Source organism: Seriola lalandi, unplaced genomic scaffold, assembly GCF_002814215.2.
Source record: "Seriola lalandi dorsalis isolate HSWRI2012SDOR001 ecotype SW California unplaced genomic scaffold, Sedor1 jcf7180002054544, whole genome shotgun sequence".
Taxonomy (NCBI): domain Eukaryota; kingdom Metazoa; phylum Chordata; class Actinopteri; order Carangiformes; family Carangidae; genus Seriola; species Seriola lalandi.
The window spans coordinates 5,877,816-5,898,319 of NW_019525097.1; the positions used below are offsets into that span (position 1 = coordinate 5,877,816).

The window sequence follows — 20,504 nt, forward strand, 5'->3', positions numbered from 1 at the left end:
GAGATGCTATGGTGCAATAGAAAAGTGAAAACTCACAGTCCTCCAATGATCTTTAAAGAACCCACAGACTTCACTTTCTTTGAGGCAAGGTTTGTGCTGTCTGCGGTAATGTCTTCTTCATCTTCAGAAAAGCTGAAAATGTCACTGTCGATTTCCACACAGGAGCCCTCAAAGCCAGGCTTTTCATACACCTTAGCCTGTAACAGACAAAGGACAGTACTTTATATATACAGTATATTAGACAGTATGTTAAAACTGACGCTGACAAATGAATGACAAACTGAATCAATCAAGTTTGAATGATGTTTTATTTCTTGATGATGGCGCACTTAAAATGATGAAAATGCAGAGCACGTCCTTGGATTCTTCATCTCTCAGACATTTGTGAGCACATTATGAATCTGTACACAGTGCTTGTCACCTTGTACAATTGTTGAATCCCAGTACAGCAGATTGGGTAGGAAAAAAAAGCTCTCTATCTTTTATTCTGTGGTCTGAAAATTTCTGTTGCCAAAACACACTGTGGTGACACAGGAAATTCTTCTATTTTTGGCCTAAAGAATCTTAAACACTTAATGGAAAAATGAGCCAAAGACCACAAAGCACCATGAAGGCTTCTTATAAAATCATGTTTTCCTCCATTCAATAATCACAGTCCATAATTTGCTTTATTACATTGCTTATATTCATTTAACTTAATAATACTCAAGTGAAGAAAAATAAAACTTCAATCTATTCAGGATGGAGAGAGCTGTACATACCTTGACTTCATTGGGATTCTCCACTTTGAAACCACCCTGGAACAGAGACATAATTAGACCTTTTTTTCCTCTAATTGAATGTACAACTTAAAAAAAACAAGACAGTTAGCAATTATACTAATTATTCTATTTTCTTGGAAATGGTGACGATTCTGTTGAAGAGTGACAGGGAGCAAAGAAAATTGAACAGAACACACATAACATACTGATCTGAACTTCTGTTCCTGGGTAATTAGTTGCTGCTAATTTCCACAATGACTCTCTTCAGACAGAGCACCAGACAGGAGCTTTATAAAAGCACTCTGTCATTACAGAGTCACAAAAGTGAAGTACGTTTAATACTGAAATTTTACACAAAACAAACATGTTCATGATTATAATAAAGATCATTTAGCAGTTTAGCATTTAGCATGTAAACAATGCAATAACATTTGTTCTGAGGGGGCCATGAATATTTGAACCAAATATCAGGGCAATCCATCCAATAGTTGTCGACACATTTCATACAAACCACAAATGTCAACCCCATGATGGTGCTAGAGGAAAAGTCTGGTGATCACCAAATTTTAGTCAGGACTGAAAAGTTGGACTGACCAACTACGCAACTATGCAGCTAATTAACTTATCACGCTCTTGAACTACCCCCTGCAATGTGCATTAGATGTTGCACATAAGCACGCACCATTTTAAGTGGTCTAAGGGATCCCACGAAGGGTGACGGAAAGCCCCAGGTCTCGGGAATAGGGTACACTCCTGTCTCCAGCACAGCTAGCATGCCCTGGAAACCTGGGTCGCTGAACACCAGCCACCTGGAGGACGGACAAACACCCACATCACACGGTTAATTCAGCCTTAAGCCAGGAGGTCTCTCCACATTATGCCTAACTATGCCTCAGGGCGGTTTTAAAATCACTGTGAGTCATATCACGACCTTGCATGGCTTGTTACGCCTTACTTTTTAAAAAAGTGGTAAGACATCACTGTTATAAAAAAAAGGAAACTCACGCTTATGCTTGTTTTTCCACATAGAAAGCAGCAGCTGCTGTGTCCTTAACAATGCAGATAAGTATGATTGCTGTTTCTGTTCAGTACATTAAGCATTATTAGGTCAAGGCAGGGTTTTAATTGAGTATTTTCTATCTACCTCAGACATGAGTCATGCAACCAGAGCTGAGAACAAAAGCTATTTGTTTTACAATAAAACATATTGGGAATGGCAGCTCAAAGCATTTTTCTTTTATACTTCATTTTTAGCATAGGAAGCCTTTGTTGGAATTATGCCCCACCTCTGGCATTTCAAGCCATTATCTAGCATAAGACAATGCCTCATACCAATCACCACATGTGAGCCTCTGGCAGAAAAAATAAATGCAGTTCATTCAGCTAGAGCTGAGGATGTGATATCAAGAGGTGATTCCAACCTCATGGTACTGAAAGATGCATACTAACAGGAGGAAATGAGTCATATTGCTCGGTGAACCGAATGGAGCTTAAACAAAAACTACATCTGCTGAACAGTTGTTCTACATGTTGCAGAGTTAACACTGTAGAAGGAGCTGCTGAGGCAGAATTATTTTTAACTCAGCAAAGATTAACTGGCAACTGACAGCAGTTAGTTGGAAGTTTCGTTGAGATGCTGAGAAATGCTGAAACAATCTGTAAAATGTTAGGTCTCTTGCAAAGGTGCCAAGGTAAACTGACAAAAATAGTTGTGGGAAAAAGGTCTGCTGTCATTAACCTCCTCAGGGGCAGGGCAAAAAATGTCCTGAATGCTTACACCTCTCACGTGGAAAAACATTCTCCCCTTTGCCAAATTCTCTCCACACCTTTGTCTGTCTCTCACTCTCCATCTAGTCTCCACCTCTCTACGTTTTCCAAGTGCCCCCACACCTACTCTCTCTCCTTCTTTTCTAACATGCAACAGCAGGACAGACATTCCTGAGGAGGAAAATGAGTGAGAGTCAAACCAAACACTGAGGAACATAGTAATGATTACTAACTCTCAGCTATTTGTCAAAGCCAAACACTGAGAGCATCCCATTAAAAAGACAGCTCTACATTGAGCACAGCAGGCAAGATTTCCAAAGACTACTCCTCTGGTGGGTCTGGCTGTCATTAGCAATACAAAAATCATTGCAGAGTAATGGGATTGTCTCATTACTTGCACTTCATGTTTTATTGCTGCAAAGCAAAGACACAACTTCTTCCTTCTTTAGCCTAAATGTATTGTATTTCAAATAAAATCTAATCTCCGGGTAACTACCTTTCTAACACTCCGATCAATCACAATAAGTAGACCATGTGTCTTGCTAATTGTTTGATTTTTTCAGCATGTTTGTTACTTTCATCCATGCTTTACCAGGGGCCAATCGCAAAGATGTGAAAGATTGGTTTTGCTGAAACAGCCATACTTACACCCCAGAGTGCACTTGGATTGAAGCAGTGCTCACTGGGATGCCAAATGAGCCTGTCTCTATTGTGTCATCGTGGTAAGGCGTTACTCTTCCGTGGCCCTCCGGTTCAGTAAACAGATCAATATGGGGTATGCTGTAATCCTACAGAGAGGTGGAAACAAACACAGCAATTATCAGCAGTGGCCCATTTTAGTCCTTAAATCATTCCTAACAATAAAAACCGGTAAGATCTTAACAAGTCTTTTTTTTTTTCCTGCTCCAAAGGAGTCTGGGCTGAATATCAATAAAGCAATATCATTTATTAGCTGCATTTCAAAAGGTGACGCCAGGTGACGATAATGCAGATATTGATGAGGCCAGGTGAGGTGGAAGTGTTTGACCAGTGCACTCACCCAGACAGCAAGTCGAATAGAGCCAATCAGCACTGGTGGCTTGTTGTGTGGTTCTGTCTCTGAATCAGGCTCTTCCCACAAATTTGTCAATTCCATTCCCCCCTCTTCCAAAGCAATGGAGCGTCCCTGGAAGTCAGGCTTCTCGTAGAGCACCCAGCTGTAGTGAAAAGAAAAACGTACAGAAACACATGGCAGAAACACACAATTACATTTATTATTATAAATGTATGTGGTCTGTTAGCAATATTTCTGCATTTTTGGAAACATGCTTATCTGCTTTCTTGTTCAAAATTAAAGAAGATCGACACCACTCTCAGATCTGTCTGGTAAATATAAAGCTACAGCAAGCAGCCTGTTAGCTTAACTTAGCTGACTGTCCACAGATAACAAAAAAGCTAAAGCTCACTGATTAACATTATATCTCATTTGGTTAATTTGTACAAAAACTGTGACAACTGACAAAAATGACATATTGCCCCCTCATGTCACTAGCTGTTTCCCAATATTTTCAGTCTTAATGCTAAAATAAGCTAAGCTAAAGACGGGCAGGAGAGTGGTGTCGACTTTCTCTTCTTACTTTCATCAAGAAAATGAACACAAGCATTTCTCAAAATGCTGAACTTTAAATATCATTAATGAAAGACAGTATAGGTTATTAATTGATGATATAATTATATGGATATAGTGCAATTCTTTCTGCAGAGGTTATTTAAATATATCAAAATGCAAGAAATGATATAAATATTTAGCTTGGATGTTCAAGAGTAGCCTGCGGTGTTTTTGAACACTGTAGCACTAGGGAGTGAAACTCCACGGGCTCCTTTAAAGGAAAAAGTATACAGTTGCAGTCATCAAGTGCTGAATTCTCAATTCTGCTATCTCATTTAAGAAATCTTGAGACACATCCAGCAGCAACTACAAGCAACCCTGGTATCCCCAAACCACTTGACAGTAATTTGAACTACACTTCAGTATACATTTCCTTTTCATTGTCACCACTTACCATCCTCTTACAACCTTCACAGATATGAGAGGCGAGAGCTGCAGAGACGTAGCATCTGCTATGTCCCTGTAAATCTTATACGTTTCGCCACTGAAATCAGCCCTCTCAAACAACACCATCTGTGTGGAGACATGAGGGGAAGTGTCAAAAATAAAAATCAACACATTAGCCATGAAAAGAAATATTAAATGGTGAAATGCATTAAATGTGCATTTCATCACATTAAATCCTGATTCAATGAGTGCTGAGAGGGAGCTAATAGCATGGCACTTTCCCACACCTCCCTTCCCACATTATTATGTCAACTAAAAATCACACGGTTACTTGAAACACCAGGTTGTGCTGTTAATGTAATGCATAATTTCAAAATAAAAGCATAGGCGTGAGTGTTTTGTTTTTTTAATGGCAGTCATGACATTGGATCCCTGGGCAAAAAAATGAAAATGCTGAGCGCCAGGGGATCTCTCTTTTCTGCAATAACTTCTAATGAAGTTCTATAACAATGGAGAACCACAAGTTTTGCACTGCATTGGCAGCACTATATTCTGTGATTGTAATCACATCCAGCTGAGAATCTGCACTACACTGTTTTTTTAAATACTTTGTTTACCCCCAAGAACACCATATGAAAAGCAGATGTTTTCACAGAACAGAGAGTTGTCTGTCCAGATTCCTCTCTCCATCTTGTTTCTGTTGTAAGTGGGCAAAACTGTGCCTACTGTACCTTTCCAGGGCGCTTGTGAAATCCTCTGGCAGTTCTTATCTGGAATGCAAACACACAGACTTATTGCGACTTGCGGTGTATGGCAAACATCTGTAAAATGCTAGAGAAGTTAATCTAATGTTTTTGTGCATCAGCTCTTTGCCTGTCGAATGTATTGACCTTTCAGTTTACTTCTGGGGACGGAGTGGCTACACGGAGGCTACCCTGTTTTACATTTATATTCAAGCAGTGTTTCTTAATACAACATGGCCGCGCGATAGTCAGCTTGTGAATTGTAAGCTACAAGTGCCATCAAAACGAAACTGAAAAAATGTCAACTACAGCAATTAGAAAGCTTGTAACATTAAGTTAGTAACAATTTTGATAATCAATGATTTAAGTAATTTTCTAAGCAAAAATGCCCATGTAAATATGAATATTTACTTGTTTTCTTAATCTGCTTTGGTAATAAACTGAATAACTGTGTTTTCAGTGCATAGCAGGTCGGCTGTACATTGAGAAATGTGAAATTTGTCTAATTGCAGACATAGAATTTAGCATAGAGTGGGGTCCAAAAATCTGAGACCACTTGGAAATTGATTACAAAAATGGATGACAAAAATTTGAATCATCATTTACTACTGAAAAAACATTTACTTGCTGGAGCTGTCCTTTCACGGAAATGTGTATTTTCCCTATAATTAGTGCCTAATTACATAGTTTCTTTCCAGGAAACGTCCGAGGAAATTACATGGAAATGATTTGGTGACCATGGACATGTAAAATGATCTTTAGCTGCAGCTCAAAACACAGCACAGTTTTGTTTTTTACCAGCCAAATGAGACAAACGATCCAGTGTTAGTGTGAACAGAGGCTTCTCTGCAGAATGCAAATAAACTCATACACATGTATTTCAAACAGAAGTACAGATTTAATTTGTGACACTAATCTATTAGTTAGTGCGTCTGTGGCACACTTACATGATTACGAAGTTTCCCCTGTGGCTGCTCAGGGAGTGTAGGCTGTGTGGATGGAGGAATCGCAGGAAAAGGCCCAGCATCAGGAAGCAGTTGACCTGGTTTTACAGCCAGGTCTGCTTCACCTCCAGAAACCGGAGTTGTCATTTTTCCAATAACCTGATAAAAATAAAACCATCAGCTAAGTATATGAGTTGTTCATTGTGATTCTCTACTCATAAAATGTAGAGATGACTTGTATTGTAATGAGAAGTATGTTAATGCAGAGTACTATGAGTATTTTCTTTCATTAGACAACTGATACACTCTACTTTGCTTTACTTAAACTTGCTTGTGAGAGGTAGTTTTGCCTTTGAAATCTCTGTGTTATGAGGACAACTATATGTACAACCATATCGTTTTTAGTTAGTGAAAATAACACGCAGACACTGCAACTAACCTTGTTATTGACTTGCTCCTGTGCTTGTGTGCTCTCCACTGGTTTTCCTGGTTCCTGTTGGAGATACTTCTCTAAATAGTCTGGCAGCTTGATGTCGTTAAAGGAAGGAAATGGAGGGCCTGAGTCACTGACCACAGCCTCTGCAGCTTCCTTTGTGTCGCTCAGGGCAGAGCTCTGCTTGGTCAGTGTGACTTTCATTGGTGCTGTGGTGGTCGGGTTTGGTGGGTGTGGCTGGGATAAAGGTGGAGGGCTTAGCTTTGGGCTTTTGCTAGATGTACCATCCTCAGAGCTGGTGCCTTCTTCCTGTGTTTGAGCGCCATTCCTCTTCCCTCTGATGGAGGAGTTGAGGCTGCTGAGGACACAGCTCCCCTCCAAGCGAGACTTCACCTTGATCTTATCATCTTTCTCCTCCTTGGTGTCCACCTCATCCTTGACTGAGGTTTTATCCCTGAGTCGAGAGTCGGTGTCGAGGCTACTGAGCAGAAAGCTCCTATCGGCCAAACTAGCCCTGGCGGGCTTCAGGCCAGATTTAGTCTCGTTTCGTTTGGCTAAGAGACTCGGGGGTGTGTCTAAGGTGAACTGGTTCTTCTTCCTCAAGCCAAACTTAAACTCCTCAGGGTCAAACGTCTTCTCAAAGCGGTCCTCCTTGATAGCTGGCATGGCAAAGGGGGGCTGAGGTGGCCGAAGTTGGTTGTGTTTACGTGGTGGGAGGGAGAAGGGGGCGCAAAGCTTCTTGATTTTATCAATGAAATCATCATCATCTAGCTCACCAGACGGGTCCAGGAGATTGCTCTCACTAACAGAAGAGCTCAGTTTGCGCTCTGTGACTTTAGGTTTCCGTTTGGGAAAGTCCAGATCCAGCCAGCTAGAGGGGGCGTCTTGCTGTTTTGTAGAATCGTCTTTGCTTAGTCCCCGTGGCAAATGGAGCTTCTTCATGGGTGAACGTTGGATTGAGTCTGGGCTCAGTTTATTAGCCTCTGGAGAAGTGGGTGCTTTTGGAGTTGCACTTGGCTTGTTATTGACCGGTTCCTTTTTGACTGTGAGGGGTTGTGAATCTGGGGAGATGTCACCATTAGCAACGGGTGGGAGTTCATTGACTTGCGAACTTAATGTTTTCTCAGCCGTGTTCTCTGCCACGTTAACTGTGGATTTAGAAGCATTTCTATTAGAAAGGCCTTGTGCTATTTCTTCTGCACCCTTGAGTGAAGTGCTAGGAGCGAGTTTGCTTATATCGCCTGAGATTTTCTCTTCTGAGGGCACTGTTTTGACAGTTGAACTTTTTTTCCCATCATCCGGCCCTTCTCCCTGGCTGCTCGCAGATTTAGAGACTGAAACAGGAGAAGGCTCTTTAACAGATGATTGGTTCTCTGCATTATTTTCAGTCTGTACAGTTATCGGCACTGGAGTGTCATTAGCAGCTTTTACAGTCACTTTCTCAGCTGCTGTAGTTGCTTTGATAACAGGCTTTGGGCTGGAGAACTCAACATCATTAGCTCCATGTGTACGTGAGTCATCGGGTGAATTCTCTGTTTTTTCCACTGATACAGAATTAGCCTGTGGCTCTGCTGCACTCACCACTGGCTCTGCGTCTGTTCCAGAGCTTTCTGTGGACTTCTGTAGAGGCACAGTTGTTGTCGTCTCTCCCTTCAAAGGTCCATTATCGCTCTTGGTCCGACTCACAGCCTCATTAGTCTGAGTGACGGCGCAAATAGCATTTTTTTCTGGATGTGCAGTCGCCATCTGACTGACATGCTGTGTTTGAGCAGGGAGGTCCTCTGATGATGCACTGATCTTTTCTGATGACTGAGAGGCTGGTTCTAGTGGATAAGCTTCTTGTTTTATGTCTTTAATGGGCTGTGGCTGCTCTTTTCTCTCAGCATTTTTTCTTTCATCGTCCTTAGCAACACTTCTCTCTGTTCCTGAGATACCTTGTCCACTGTCTGAAACCTTGCCACTTGTGGTATTTTTATCTGAACGCAGCAGCTGCTGTGGTTTTTTTTTGTCTTTGTTCTCAGTCTGATTTTTTTTTTCTCTCCCTTCCTCTTTCTCCACATTCTTACTCTCAGACAGATTTACTGGTTTTGTGTCTTTGTTTTGAGGTTGCGATTTTTGCCCTTCTTTTCTTTTACCGGGCTGGATTACTTTTCCTTTACTTTTTGATTCAGGCTGCACTGATGATTTTTTATCTAATTTGGGCTGTTCAACAGGTAACTCCTGCTCCACTGAAGGAGTCTTCTCAATAGGCCTGTCAACAGCAGGTGAGGGGGAGGACTCTGAAGTTTCACTGCTGTCCTTGGAAGCCTTTTCTCTGTACTGTGTGAACACAAGGCTGTGTCCCCCTGTCTTTTCCTCCTCTTGGGGTAAAGTAACGGGGTCCTTGTCAATAGGCTTCTTTGTTCCACGGTTAGAAGCAGCAGTATCAGGTTCATCTTTGATGACAGATGGTTCAGGTAGTCCCTCCTGTCTGTTGTCTGGTTTGTCACTGTTCTCTGTTTTAAATGAAGAATCTAACTGCTGCTTCTCTTTTCCTAATACTTCCGCTTCCTTTTTAAAATTTTTCTGTCTAGTATCAGAAAGCGACTGTTTTTCTGATGTGTTTTCTTGGCCTTTATCAGATGATGATGAGACTTTGTCAGTGAGCTGTTTGGCGGCAGAGACGGGCTCCACTGTATCATCCACCTGCTCTTGTTTTATAGCAGCGATGTCTGACTTACTTGTAGGTTTGTTTTCCCTATTTGGGCTCATGGGACTTGTAGGCTCTTTACTTTTCTTTCTTTTAGAGCGGGAGCCTGTTCTGCTGGGGCCTTTGGCCTGTGGTCTAACACTGCTGGTCATTTCTGAGGAGTCATCAGTTCCTTTAGCTGGGACATCTGGTTCAACACTGTTAGGTTTCGTACCCTGATCTGTTGTGTTCGAGGCCACAGTGTCTGTTGTTTTGGGGGCTGTTGGTGGTTGTTGTTGAATGGAAATCTTTACCCCTACAGTACTGCAATCTCGTCCATCTGGTTTTCGTATTATCTCTGACATTGCTGTTGCCTTTATCTGCTCTTCAGTATCCAGTTTATCCCGACTGTCCAGTTCTGGCAACTCTGATGCAGCAACAGATGATGTGGTCTTTTGAGACATTCCAGTCATGGCTGGCTTTTGAGGTAGTGCTGGTTTAGCCTCTGATTTAGATGCCTGTCTAAAGTTCCTCATTCGCTCCTTGACAGTCAACGGTTTCTCTCTGGCAGGTGACGCAGGGCTGGACCTGGCTGTGCTGTAACGTTCGGCTGATCTCGACCTCTGGTCCGACAACTCAAATTCTGCTTTCAGCCTCTCTGTGGTTTTCCTGACCGGAGAGGTATCAGCACTTCGCGGGGTTTGGAAGGTCTGTTTGTTACCCCCTGCTGCATGCTGCCGCTCAAAGAGGTTGATTTTATCTGCAATGCGGCCGACGACTGGTTTAGGCTCCTCATCAGTTTTCGTCAGGTCATGTAGTCTGTGTATGATGAGAGGTAAAGGGAGAGGTAAACTTTTTTTTTTTTTTTTTAATATTTTGTAAAATCTCAACATTAACACATACAGCCAAAATGTCTGCTAATGTTGGAGACGCACTAGTTGTACAATTAAACATTTGTTGTGTGTATTTTAAATTAATCTTAATCATTCACTTTAATTTCCAACTTTAACTTACCTCGCGTCAATCTCTGTTTTGGCCATATCCTTTTCTTCATTGGTATTCTTTAATGCTGGTTTAAAATCCTGTTTGTCGTCTGCTGGACTTTGCGAAGACTTCAAAGGCACACTTTTTGGAAAAAACTTCACCTCACTCCGAGAAACTTTCATACTCCTACGTTTGGACTCTGGTGTCTCTGTCTTCCTTTCTACTCTGTAAAGGCTGTCATCGTCCTCCATGTCTGCGCCAACATCAACCACACATACCAGTGTGTCTGCAATGACTGAGTTTGAATCCTGGAAGTTGTCCAATTGCTTGATGGTATCAGGACAGGAAGTCTGACTTTCCCCTCCTTCAGGTGAGGTCTGGGAGGTGGGGTGGTGTGTGGAGGAGGAGTTTACAGACGATTCTCCCATGTGTGTCTTTGGACTTTTGCCCTGAGGACTGGTCACTGAGTTATCTGATGAAGGGAATCCCTCCGGGACAGGTTGAGCATTAGGAGACATTTTTTCCTGGGGGCTGTTCCCTCCATCCTCCTGAGAGTTTTTTCGTACTTTCCTTCTGGCTGCATTCTTACGCCCCATGCTGTCTGCCTCTGTTTGTTCTTTATCAGGTTCAGTCTCTAACTGTGAGTCTTTGTGTGATTTCAGTGACACTCCCACTAGAGCACTGTAATAACCCTGTGCCCCAATGGCAGGCCTAACATTTGTCCTTTTGTTCTTTGCACTTTTTGAACTTGAGCTCTTTGGTAGATCAAAACTTTGTGATGAGTCTGCCTTTGGGAGGACCCGTAGTCTTTCTGTGACTTTGGTGCGGACGACTTCCTGTGAAGCACAAGCGTCTCGGCCGCGTTGAATCACGCTGGTCTCCTCCAGGTACACATGGAGCCTCTTGCCTGCCTGGGCCTGTGCTTGTCTCCTGGCCTGAGGCTGGGCGTGTGCCCGGTCAGAGTCCCATACCACACCCTGTTTAGTGGAGGAAGGGAGATGTGTCAGATGACTGGCATTCTTGTCAGGAATCCCGCTCGCTGAAGGACCGTTGCTGCTCTCCTCCCTCTCTTTGCCCTGCCCTGTTCCCTCCTTCCTGCTCTCTACAAACTCCTCCTCTTTTGGACCTCCTTCTCCTGTCTCAGTGCTGTTCCCAACGGAGCCGTGGCTGTGGGCAGACTGCGTGGCGTCCTTCTCCTCACAGAAGAAACTGTCTCTGGAGAAACCCAGTGGATTGGGATTAGAGCTGTGCTCCTTCTCCTCCTGCCACTGTTGTTCTCCTGGCTTGGGTCTCACGAACTCCCCACTCTCCTTGTATCCCTCTGACTTAACAGCCTGATCACTAGTTGGGGAGGCATTTTCAATAGGACTCTTTGGACCGTTTCCTTTCCATGGAGAGAACCAGCTCCCAATACGGCCCAAGACCCCAGTGCTTGGCTGCTCTTCGGGGCTCTCAGACTGAAGCAAAGCAGAGAAACAACTCACATAAATGCCTTCTTACATATGCAGTTGCAGTCAATAAACATGCATTTCAATATGAATATGCGCACAATTTTGCTAAACTGAGAGTACTTACACATGGTAGTACAAATATGATAAACAGTCTATGGACAAAGGAAGGGAGTGCAGGCTTGGCATCCAAAGTAAATATAAGTAGGGGTTGTTTGTTCATAGACATATTTTTAGTATGGCCATGCATCTCTCAGCATATAGCAAAGACATGCAGGAGTGCTTATAACCTGTCAGCTTACCGTAGAAAATACCATATCATTCAGACTCTTTATGTAGGTTGTGAACATGATTTTGCTTTAGAACAAAAACTCCTACAGAGCATAAAACAAAAACAAAAATCATTCCACCAGGATAAACAATAGCAGTTTGAAAGAGCAGGAGTTCACCACAAAAGATATTCTGCCTTAGCAAAGTGATAGATCCATCCATATCTCTGTGCTTGAGAGCCTGTAATTAAAAAAAAAAAAAATCCACTCACCCTTAATTAGACATAGAAGAAAACTTTTCGGCCCCCTCCAACATATAAAGCGCTGTCAGTTTGTACAGATTAAGATCTGCACTCAGATGCATGTCTAACAGATAGACATGTTGTCTTTATTCCTCTTTGCTTCAAGTGAAGCATCCACAACTGCACGAGTGCGGTGGACTGTGGCATCGAAGATATGCTTGCGTGCTGTTGAAGTTCTGCCCCTCCAGCGGAGCGCACGCAGCCCAGTGGTAAAATGATGCATTCAAGTGTTCCTCGTAAACCTCTGACACTAGTGCCACTAGTGACACTGGCAGAATAGCTCGTTGTTAGTCAACAAGTGGTTTTCCCACGCTGTGTTGTGCTGATATCATAGTCTGGCTGATGGCTAACCGCCAAGCTTTAGGTAAAGATGGGTTTCATTTTATCAGCAGTGATTGTGAACTTTTTTTTTTTTACCCTGAGTATATATTCAGAACATAGCTACAGGTCTATCTCTATTATTTTTTTTATTATTCATATTTATATATTTCATTGCTACACTTGCTTCTTTATTTAGTTTATTTAGTTCTTCTACAAAATCTAGCCTTTATTCTATCTATCTATCTATCTATACAGCCATCTCCCAACTACTGAAACTTTAAGTCTCTAACATATGTCTAAACACAAATTATGTGTTGTATAACTGCATTTGTGCATATGTGCATTCTTTATACAGTGTTATTGTCACTTGTCACAGACGGAGCTTTACAGCTCTGCAGCAGGAGAATGAAGAACAAGTAAAAGCTTTGACATTTACCCATTCCCTATAATCAATCAATTCAATCCCATTAATACACAGAACACTGAAACAGGATTATGCAACGGTAAATTTAAACAGCGAATAACAGCAATGTGTATGGGATATTCAAGTGTTGGCACATCAGCTTGTAGTGTATCAAAGTATCACTTGGCTGTCAAATATGTCAGACATTTGCTAGACATCGGGACAAGGGAGTCCAAACTTGCTCTTGTAGCCTAGAGTTTTCCTCATGAGGCTGAAAACAGACCTGCTGTGTATATTAGGTATCAAATAGACTTATTAAACAAGAGTGGACTTTTTTTGTTTTATAGATTCAAGGATTCTGGTTAAGTAAAGCGACACTGCTGCCTATGTGGTGCCTTGCCTCACCTTGACTCGATGATGCGTGTCCTACTCCAAATTCCGACTTTTATTTCAACAATTGAAAGCACCAGAAGCCCGTGTCAAAACAAAGTTTTCCAGGGGAGATGACGCATTGACTATGTGGGCTAAAGAGCCTGTTGAATTCAGTTTTCTGCTTTTCCAGATTCTTCTAGCCGTTGTTTCATTTGGCGGGCAGCTCAAGTCAGTCTTTCCATGCTGCTAGGTCGAAGAACTTTAACCCTTTCACTGCTTCTCTCTGGTTGTCTGGCTGACTCATCGTTTCGACTTAAACATCTTAAAGATCAAGATCGTGGCATCAGAAGTTTTAATATCGACCTACTGTTTTTTCACATTTCAGTTTGACACTATCCACCCTGCCTGTAGGTGGAGGAGTGGCCCTGCTAATTAGTGGTTTACGTGACAGACACATTCTCGATGGATATTATTTTCGACCTTCAACGGCCATGTTTAGCCTAAATTATCAGATACCGTCAGTGTTTTCATACCGCCTACTTTACGTTAATGTTTTGATAGTACAGCTTGAAGTGTTTACATAGGAAATAAAACTGTTGGCAGGGATCAGATTTCGCTCATTAATCTAATTTCAGAGGCTGCAGTCACATGCCCATGTCATCCTGAGCTGTTTCTAACAGGTTTCTGCACCAACTGTAAAACCAAGCTTTGCAGAGTTTTCCAGACAGCCCAGTACTCTATCGACCTGAAAATCCCACAAGCCCAGAGTTCATTTCTGTACAAGCCCATCACCAGAAACACACACACACACACACACACACCGAGGGATCTTACCATGATCAGTGTGTCTCCTGTCTCCTCTGCTGTCTCAGGAACAAACCGGTCAAACGCAGCCCGCTGCAAAAAGCCCTCAGAAGAATGAAGCCTTTCAGCGCACCGCCACCTCTTTTGAGGGAACCTGTTCCTCTTCAGACAGACCAGCCTGCATCTGATTAATATTAATAACTAGCCTAATAGTGCTCTCTACAACTAGGAAATATCAAAGCTAACTCTTGCAGTCCTGCGCTACTTAGAAGTCATTGTCAATGTTGCTATATTTTCCCATGGTGTTGAGGGCTGAGGTGCAGGTGGAATCTGCCCGGGCCAGGTTGCTTACACACCCCCGAGGCTTTGAGCACCGTGACACAGCAGCCAGCTATGGCAGTTTGTTGAGCAACTGCCTATTGGTGCCTCAAACAAAGACACAACAGGTACAGACAATGACTTTTGGCTATATAGACAAACATTATAGTCCATGGACTCCCCTCTTGTAAAAGACTGCCTAGGTATTCTGTTTTTCTGATGGATTTATGGGTAAAATCAATCAACAACTAAAATTATTTTGCAGAAGACCCCCCTCACCCCTCAGCCTGCACCCCCCTGCAGGACCATCATCTGAACTCAGAGCCCCACCTTTAAAACCAGCAGTTAGGGCTGTTCTTACACCTCAAACCCCTTTTATTCACACAGACATACAACGTGCACACTGAACACGCAACACACACCTGACATGCATCACATTCACAAATACATGCAAATGCACTCCCCCTCTCTGCCTGTCTCTTTCCCATAATTTATTTATGTGCTACAGAAACTGAAACCTGTCTCTTTCTACACCCTATTAAAAATTTACACTCGCCTTTCATGTTTTTTTTCTCTTACTAATAGCAAAAAGCATTGGTGAACCTGACATAATGCTAATAATTTGGCTGGGTTTTCTCCCCAGTTACCATTATCAAATACTCTGGGTTTTTTGGATGTTAACGCATTTCAGAAACAAAAGACAGCTATAACGCATGTTAGCGTGTCCTCAATATGAAGCATATGCAAATGATGCCACTTATCACAATTATCACTCAGAGGAGTGGAAGTCTAGTTTTACTGGTTTGGAGCTATAAATAAACCATTAGTAGGGAAAAATACAGGCATGTTAACAAACACTGAGGAAAAAAAAAACAACATGCAGCGTTTACTGTCTCTTCACCTCTGCTGGCTTGACTAATTAGCCTGGATTGAAAGGATTAGCTCAAGAGCTTGTTATACACTGGGAATACAAATGAGTAGGAGATGAGTCACAACGAACAATTTCTATTTGTCCAATTATAATATTCACTGTTAGAAGAAGTCGTTTTTGAGGCCAGGAGGAGTTTTACAGTATATGATTGATTTTGTTCACTTCCCTGTGTCGCACTGACGCAGTTACAGACATGTTTACTTGCCAGCTGCTCACCACAAGCGACCTCTTTTTGTTACAGCGAGCAGCTCCACTGCAGGCGTGTGTAAACAGCTGCTTTGTTGCTGTTGAATGAGAACGAAGGAGTCACTCACTCTCGGGATCCACCCAGATTTTTTGCTTGCTTGGCACGACATTTGAATTGGCAAGCTACTGAGGCCAGGCCAACAAAACAAAACGCAAGAAGAGGAATAGATTTTAGGCTTTATTGTACAATGGGGAGGCTCTTGAGTGCAGTTCAGGTGTCATTTTTAAGATTAATTCCATGTCTGTGAAAGATTTGGTGATTTTTCTTTTGTTAACTTTTCAAATAAGATTGTAACTGTGGCGTCTGGGTTTGACAGCATAGCTGCCAATAGTGCAATGGATTTAGGCTGGCTACAATTTTCACTTTAGGGAAAACTTATAACTATGAATAAGAATATAATTGGTAGCCTGAAGTAGATCCATCATAGATATTGTGCATTTACCAAAGAGAAACAGTGATATTCAAAGTGTAATAAAACATAATAATACAGGAAATGCTCTTCAGTCACATGGATGGTTGTCTTAAAGTAGAAACATTAAAAAGAAGAAAAGATCCTGTTAGGTTTTTTGTTTTGATACAATAAAAATAAAATCAAAAAAAAATGTCTGATGAATTTTTTGATCATTTTATTTAAAATAAATGCCCCAAATCCTTCTCCTTCATGCTACTAAACACATGGCTATACGTTACAGAGAGGTGAGGAGACTTTGAGCCAGTTGGTTTGGTGCAGTGCGTCATGCAGTGCCTATCACAGAGCATTTATCTTATACATCTGCTATAATTCTCAGATAACACATAGAGTGAGCTTGTTTAGGTAACCTTTGGCCAAGATAGTTCGCTCTTGAACGTGTAAGCCTAAAAATAATTTCTCGATATATTGGACATGGGTCTGAACTTTCTTCTTCTTGGGTGAATTCAATCATGGAGGCTTCATCTCCAGTGCATCTCCTCTTCAGTGCTCATTCTCGAAAACTGGGAACAATGTTGTCTTGTGGATATTTTATAATGTTTTGCTTTCTCGTATCATGGCAGCCTGTGCATGGACCCCATAAAATAGGCTGTGCGTTTTGTTTTCGTGCAATCGACTATGTAATTACATATTTGACTAGCATTTCTTTTGAACGCCCACCAAATCCCTAAGAATTTTCCGCGTTAGCAAAATGCAAATGTTTTCCTCTGTCCCTGCTCCTGTCTCCCTCCCTCCCCTCCCCTCTCCCTCCATCAGTTTGCTCATTTGCTGCTCATTTGTTGAAGCGTCATTGCAACTCTCCAAATGTCAACTACAGTGCCTAGAGAGACCGCCTTGGGGCATTTAGGAAACAGCAAATGGCAGACTCCTTGCGTGGCATTGATGTAACTCCATCACCCCACCCACTGGTTGTTGATGATAACTGCACCCCTGGAGGCCAGTCTTGGTGAAGTTGGTTCAGGCCTGAACTGCTGAGGCATGTGGCGACTGGAGCTCCTTCTTGCATGTGTTGTACTCAAAGCACATCAGGAGTTGAATACACTGGTTGTGGATACAGTTATATGAGGCTATGGTTGCTGACATATTTTCACACATTCTGAGTTTGACAGATGGAGAATATTCCGTTTTCTGTACGGTTTGTGTTTCATGCAAATAGCCTGTCAGCTTTCTTGTCATAGAGATTTATACAGTGGACACAGTTTCACTGAACACCCCCTCAATCAGAAGATAAATAAGATTCTGACTCACTGCTGCTCTCTCTCACTCTTATCGCCGAGTGATTGAGCCATGTGCCACAATCACCACAGCAACCATCTCAGATGATGTGTAAAATAATTTTATTTTGAAGTTCTGCCACTCAGACATGAGGGAATGACGAATTCTTTGTGGTGAAAGCCGTTGTTTGTGCATCCTCTCTGCAGTGCTACTCACAGGTCACACACGTCTTTGAGTTCGTTTGAGGGTAACTCGCCCACCAGGAAAGGCAATCCTGCAGGCACTTAAACATTTCTCTGGCTGTGTTTTAGTCGGAAAATCCACTTGTTGATGAACCTTAGCATTTGTTCGTGTTTACATTACATAACCTCAGACTTTAAACCCGCTGCCTACACACGCTCTTGAGTGTCTGAACTCTGCTGTCCCTTATTCAGAGCTAACTCCAGCAGAACTGAGCTCTAAACTCTTTCACAGGTGTCACATGAGGTTCTGAGCAACACTTCTGAGCATTACCTACTCAGCTGTGCTGGTAAAGTGACAGTCTGACGGTTTGCATTTCTCAGCCCTGTGACAAAGATATAAATAAAGGAATATTCGTGCCGTATATGATAATTGGAAAGAAAAAAAAAGTGGAGAAAGACAGAAAATTTGGATTATAACATGCGTTCTATAACCAATTTCTAGCACTATTCCTCATAACAGCTGCCATGATAGTTCATTGGTCAGTAAACAACTAATCGCTTCACGTAGAAGAATGTGATAATACGCTAAATTAATTAAAGAACAACATTTCCCTGCTTCGTACGGATAGAAAAAAAACATTGACCAAATTGCAGAGGCCGTTTCTGCAAACAGTCCTTGGCAACTAACTAATCCCATTTGTTCAGCCTGGTCCCAACTGTCTGCCTTTCAACAAACATGAGAACCATCAGCGTAGGAGACGAGAATGAATGTTTTGAACATTTATTTTCCCTCGCACCTCAGGAAGAGAACTAATGGACTGTTTGTCAAAAATCTGAAAGGCTGATTTGGTGAGGTCAGCGTTGCGTTAATGTTGATAGATTCTCTGGCATTCGCAGCACATCTGTCCGTCAGCCAAATATACCTAGCTTGTGCATTTGCTGATATGTGACAACCTTTACATAATCATCACCCGATACTGCTCAAAGCACATTTAATTTGTCGTGACTGGAAAGGGTTAGGATTTTTTGCATGAATAAAGACACATACAGAAGTGCAGGGCACCTCAGCATGTGTGACACTGAAGACATTACAAACACATTTTAACATCAATTACAATAATACTTGCAATTTGATAACTCTGATAATTCTCACTGTGTTTACATGAGTATAGATATTCTACTTTATTGTCACCATGGTGAAACCAAATTTGAGACGACATAACTCAAACCTGCATTCATTCACTTTTTTGGCTACTTCTCGCTACAAGTCGTGAACACAACACTGAAATATTACCACTTTATAGAGTTGATATGACATAACATTTTAACATTAGCATTCATCTGGAGGAGTTTGTAAGTCCAATATCCAGTCCCCTCACATCACACAGAGTCATTTGATTCATTGCACTTTAAAAAATAATGATCAGTGCAGCTTTAAGTTTTTGTATATTGTTATTACAGCTGACACAGATTCAAATTCATAGCCATTATGTAATGTTAACAAATGCTACACCACATCAATGTTGAGTTGATTTCCAAAAGAATACAGGTAGGCTTTATTTGGGCCATGAACAGAATTCTGACTACAAAAGTACAATATCACATTATCATCCAAGCTCCCAGGTTACCTGTCTCATAGACTAGGTTACTTAATATACAGTTAAAGAACACTCCACCTTTTTGTAATAGAAGGCATTTCATGTTAGAGTGAAAATTAATTCAATTCTCTGCTTTTAATCTTGTTGGCAGAGCCGCTGGCATTTGTTTCTTGTTGGAGAGATAGGATCCACTGCCTACTATGCTCAGAAGAGAATAAGACAGAAATGATATCTGAATGAATTCTACAAAGCATTGCTCCCTGGTGCCTTTTTTTTTATCTGTCCCTGTGCGGAAAGTCATCATGTCTTGATACAGTACAGCCACATTCAATTCAGTGGAGCTCAGTACTTGCAGTTAAAGGTAGTATTTGTGAAGCTATTTTATCTTTGGGATGAAAAGTCATTTTTATAAATGTGTTTCACTTAATACAGAATTGTTGGCCATCCTTTGTACCCTTTGTTGAAAAACCTAAAAACACTCCAAGCAGAGAAGCTATGGGAGGAAAGGTAGATGTGTGGCGGGTGAGTATGTTTCCCTCTGCCAGGCCATTAATGACCCCTTGAAATGAAAGCAAATAACATAACAAAGGCATTCTGCCCATGCCTGTCATCTCTTTGTATAGAAACAGCCTTAGTGGATGTCACAGTGAGCATCCTGAGAGTGAGACCGGCGCTCCAGTATGACGGACGGTTCGTACGGCAGATCATCCTCTCCCAGTGCTGAACTCTGCTCCAAGTTCACAAAGTTTGGGATGTTGAAGTGAGACAGGAAGGCACATTCTCTGTCTGTCTTACTCTCCTCTATTAGTCCGTTGAGAGGTCTGTGGCCCCCGGCTTCCTCAGTGTCCGCTTCCGTATCATTCATCCCTGAGGAGCTGCTGCCTCTGGGTCCCCTGCAGGTTGCCTGCTGGGCTCCGGCCCCGCAATGCTTTGCAACACTTTTCTCCTCTGGTTTTTGCTTCCCCTCACCCTTATCCTCCTCGTTGATATAGAAATGAAAATATGAGTGGGACTCCGCTAGCAATGGGCGAGAAAAGGCTTTGTCGTTTTCCTCCTGGGAACCACTGATGTCTACCAGACAGCTCCCTGGTCGATGACGCTTTTCAGCAGAGTCTGGGTTTCTGTTAGGAAAGAAGGAAAGAGCCAGAGTGTGATTGCAGCAGGAAAGGGCTTTGAGAATGTGAGGAGCTTTTATTATTAATTTTATCCTGGGTGTAGCTGTAGGCAAACACTTAAAATGACTAAAGATGTCTGTGCCTCGATGTTAATATTAAAAAAAAAAAAAATCCA

General features: G+C 42.0%; 2 protein-coding genes across 2 annotated transcripts in view; both read right to left on the minus strand.

Moving 5' to 3' along the window:
• The window catches only part of LOC111661579 (uncharacterized), a 22,259-nt gene extending 9,515 nt beyond the window's left edge, over positions 1–12,744 (minus strand). Inside the window, exons 1-12 of the mRNA XM_023415195.2 lie at positions 12,325–12,744; positions 12,086–12,157; positions 10,366–11,792; positions 6,690–10,170; positions 6,254–6,409; positions 5,295–5,333; positions 4,571–4,689; positions 3,568–3,724; positions 3,177–3,316; positions 1,444–1,570; positions 762–797; positions 37–197 (exon numbers count right to left, since the gene is read on the minus strand). Of these exons, the coding sequence (XP_023270963.1) occupies positions 37–197; positions 762–797; positions 1,444–1,570; positions 3,177–3,316; positions 3,568–3,724; positions 4,571–4,689; positions 5,295–5,333; positions 6,254–6,409; positions 6,690–10,170; positions 10,366–11,792; positions 12,086–12,133 (5,891 nt within the window). The 5' untranslated portion in view covers positions 12,134–12,157; positions 12,325–12,744. The remainder of the gene's footprint in view (positions 1–36; positions 198–761; positions 798–1,443; positions 1,571–3,176; positions 3,317–3,567; positions 3,725–4,570; positions 4,690–5,294; positions 5,334–6,253; positions 6,410–6,689; positions 10,171–10,365; positions 11,793–12,085; positions 12,158–12,324) is intronic.
• A 5,847-nt stretch (positions 12,745–18,591) lies between these two features.
• The window catches only part of LOC111661431 (melanocortin-2 receptor accessory protein 2A), a 3,475-nt gene continuing 1,562 nt past the window's right edge, over positions 18,592–20,504 (minus strand). The window contains exon 3 of the mRNA XM_023414995.2: positions 18,592–20,335. Within this exon, the coding sequence (XP_023270763.1) occupies positions 19,846–20,335 (490 nt within the window). The 3' untranslated portion in view covers positions 18,592–19,845. The remainder of the gene's footprint in view (positions 20,336–20,504) is intronic.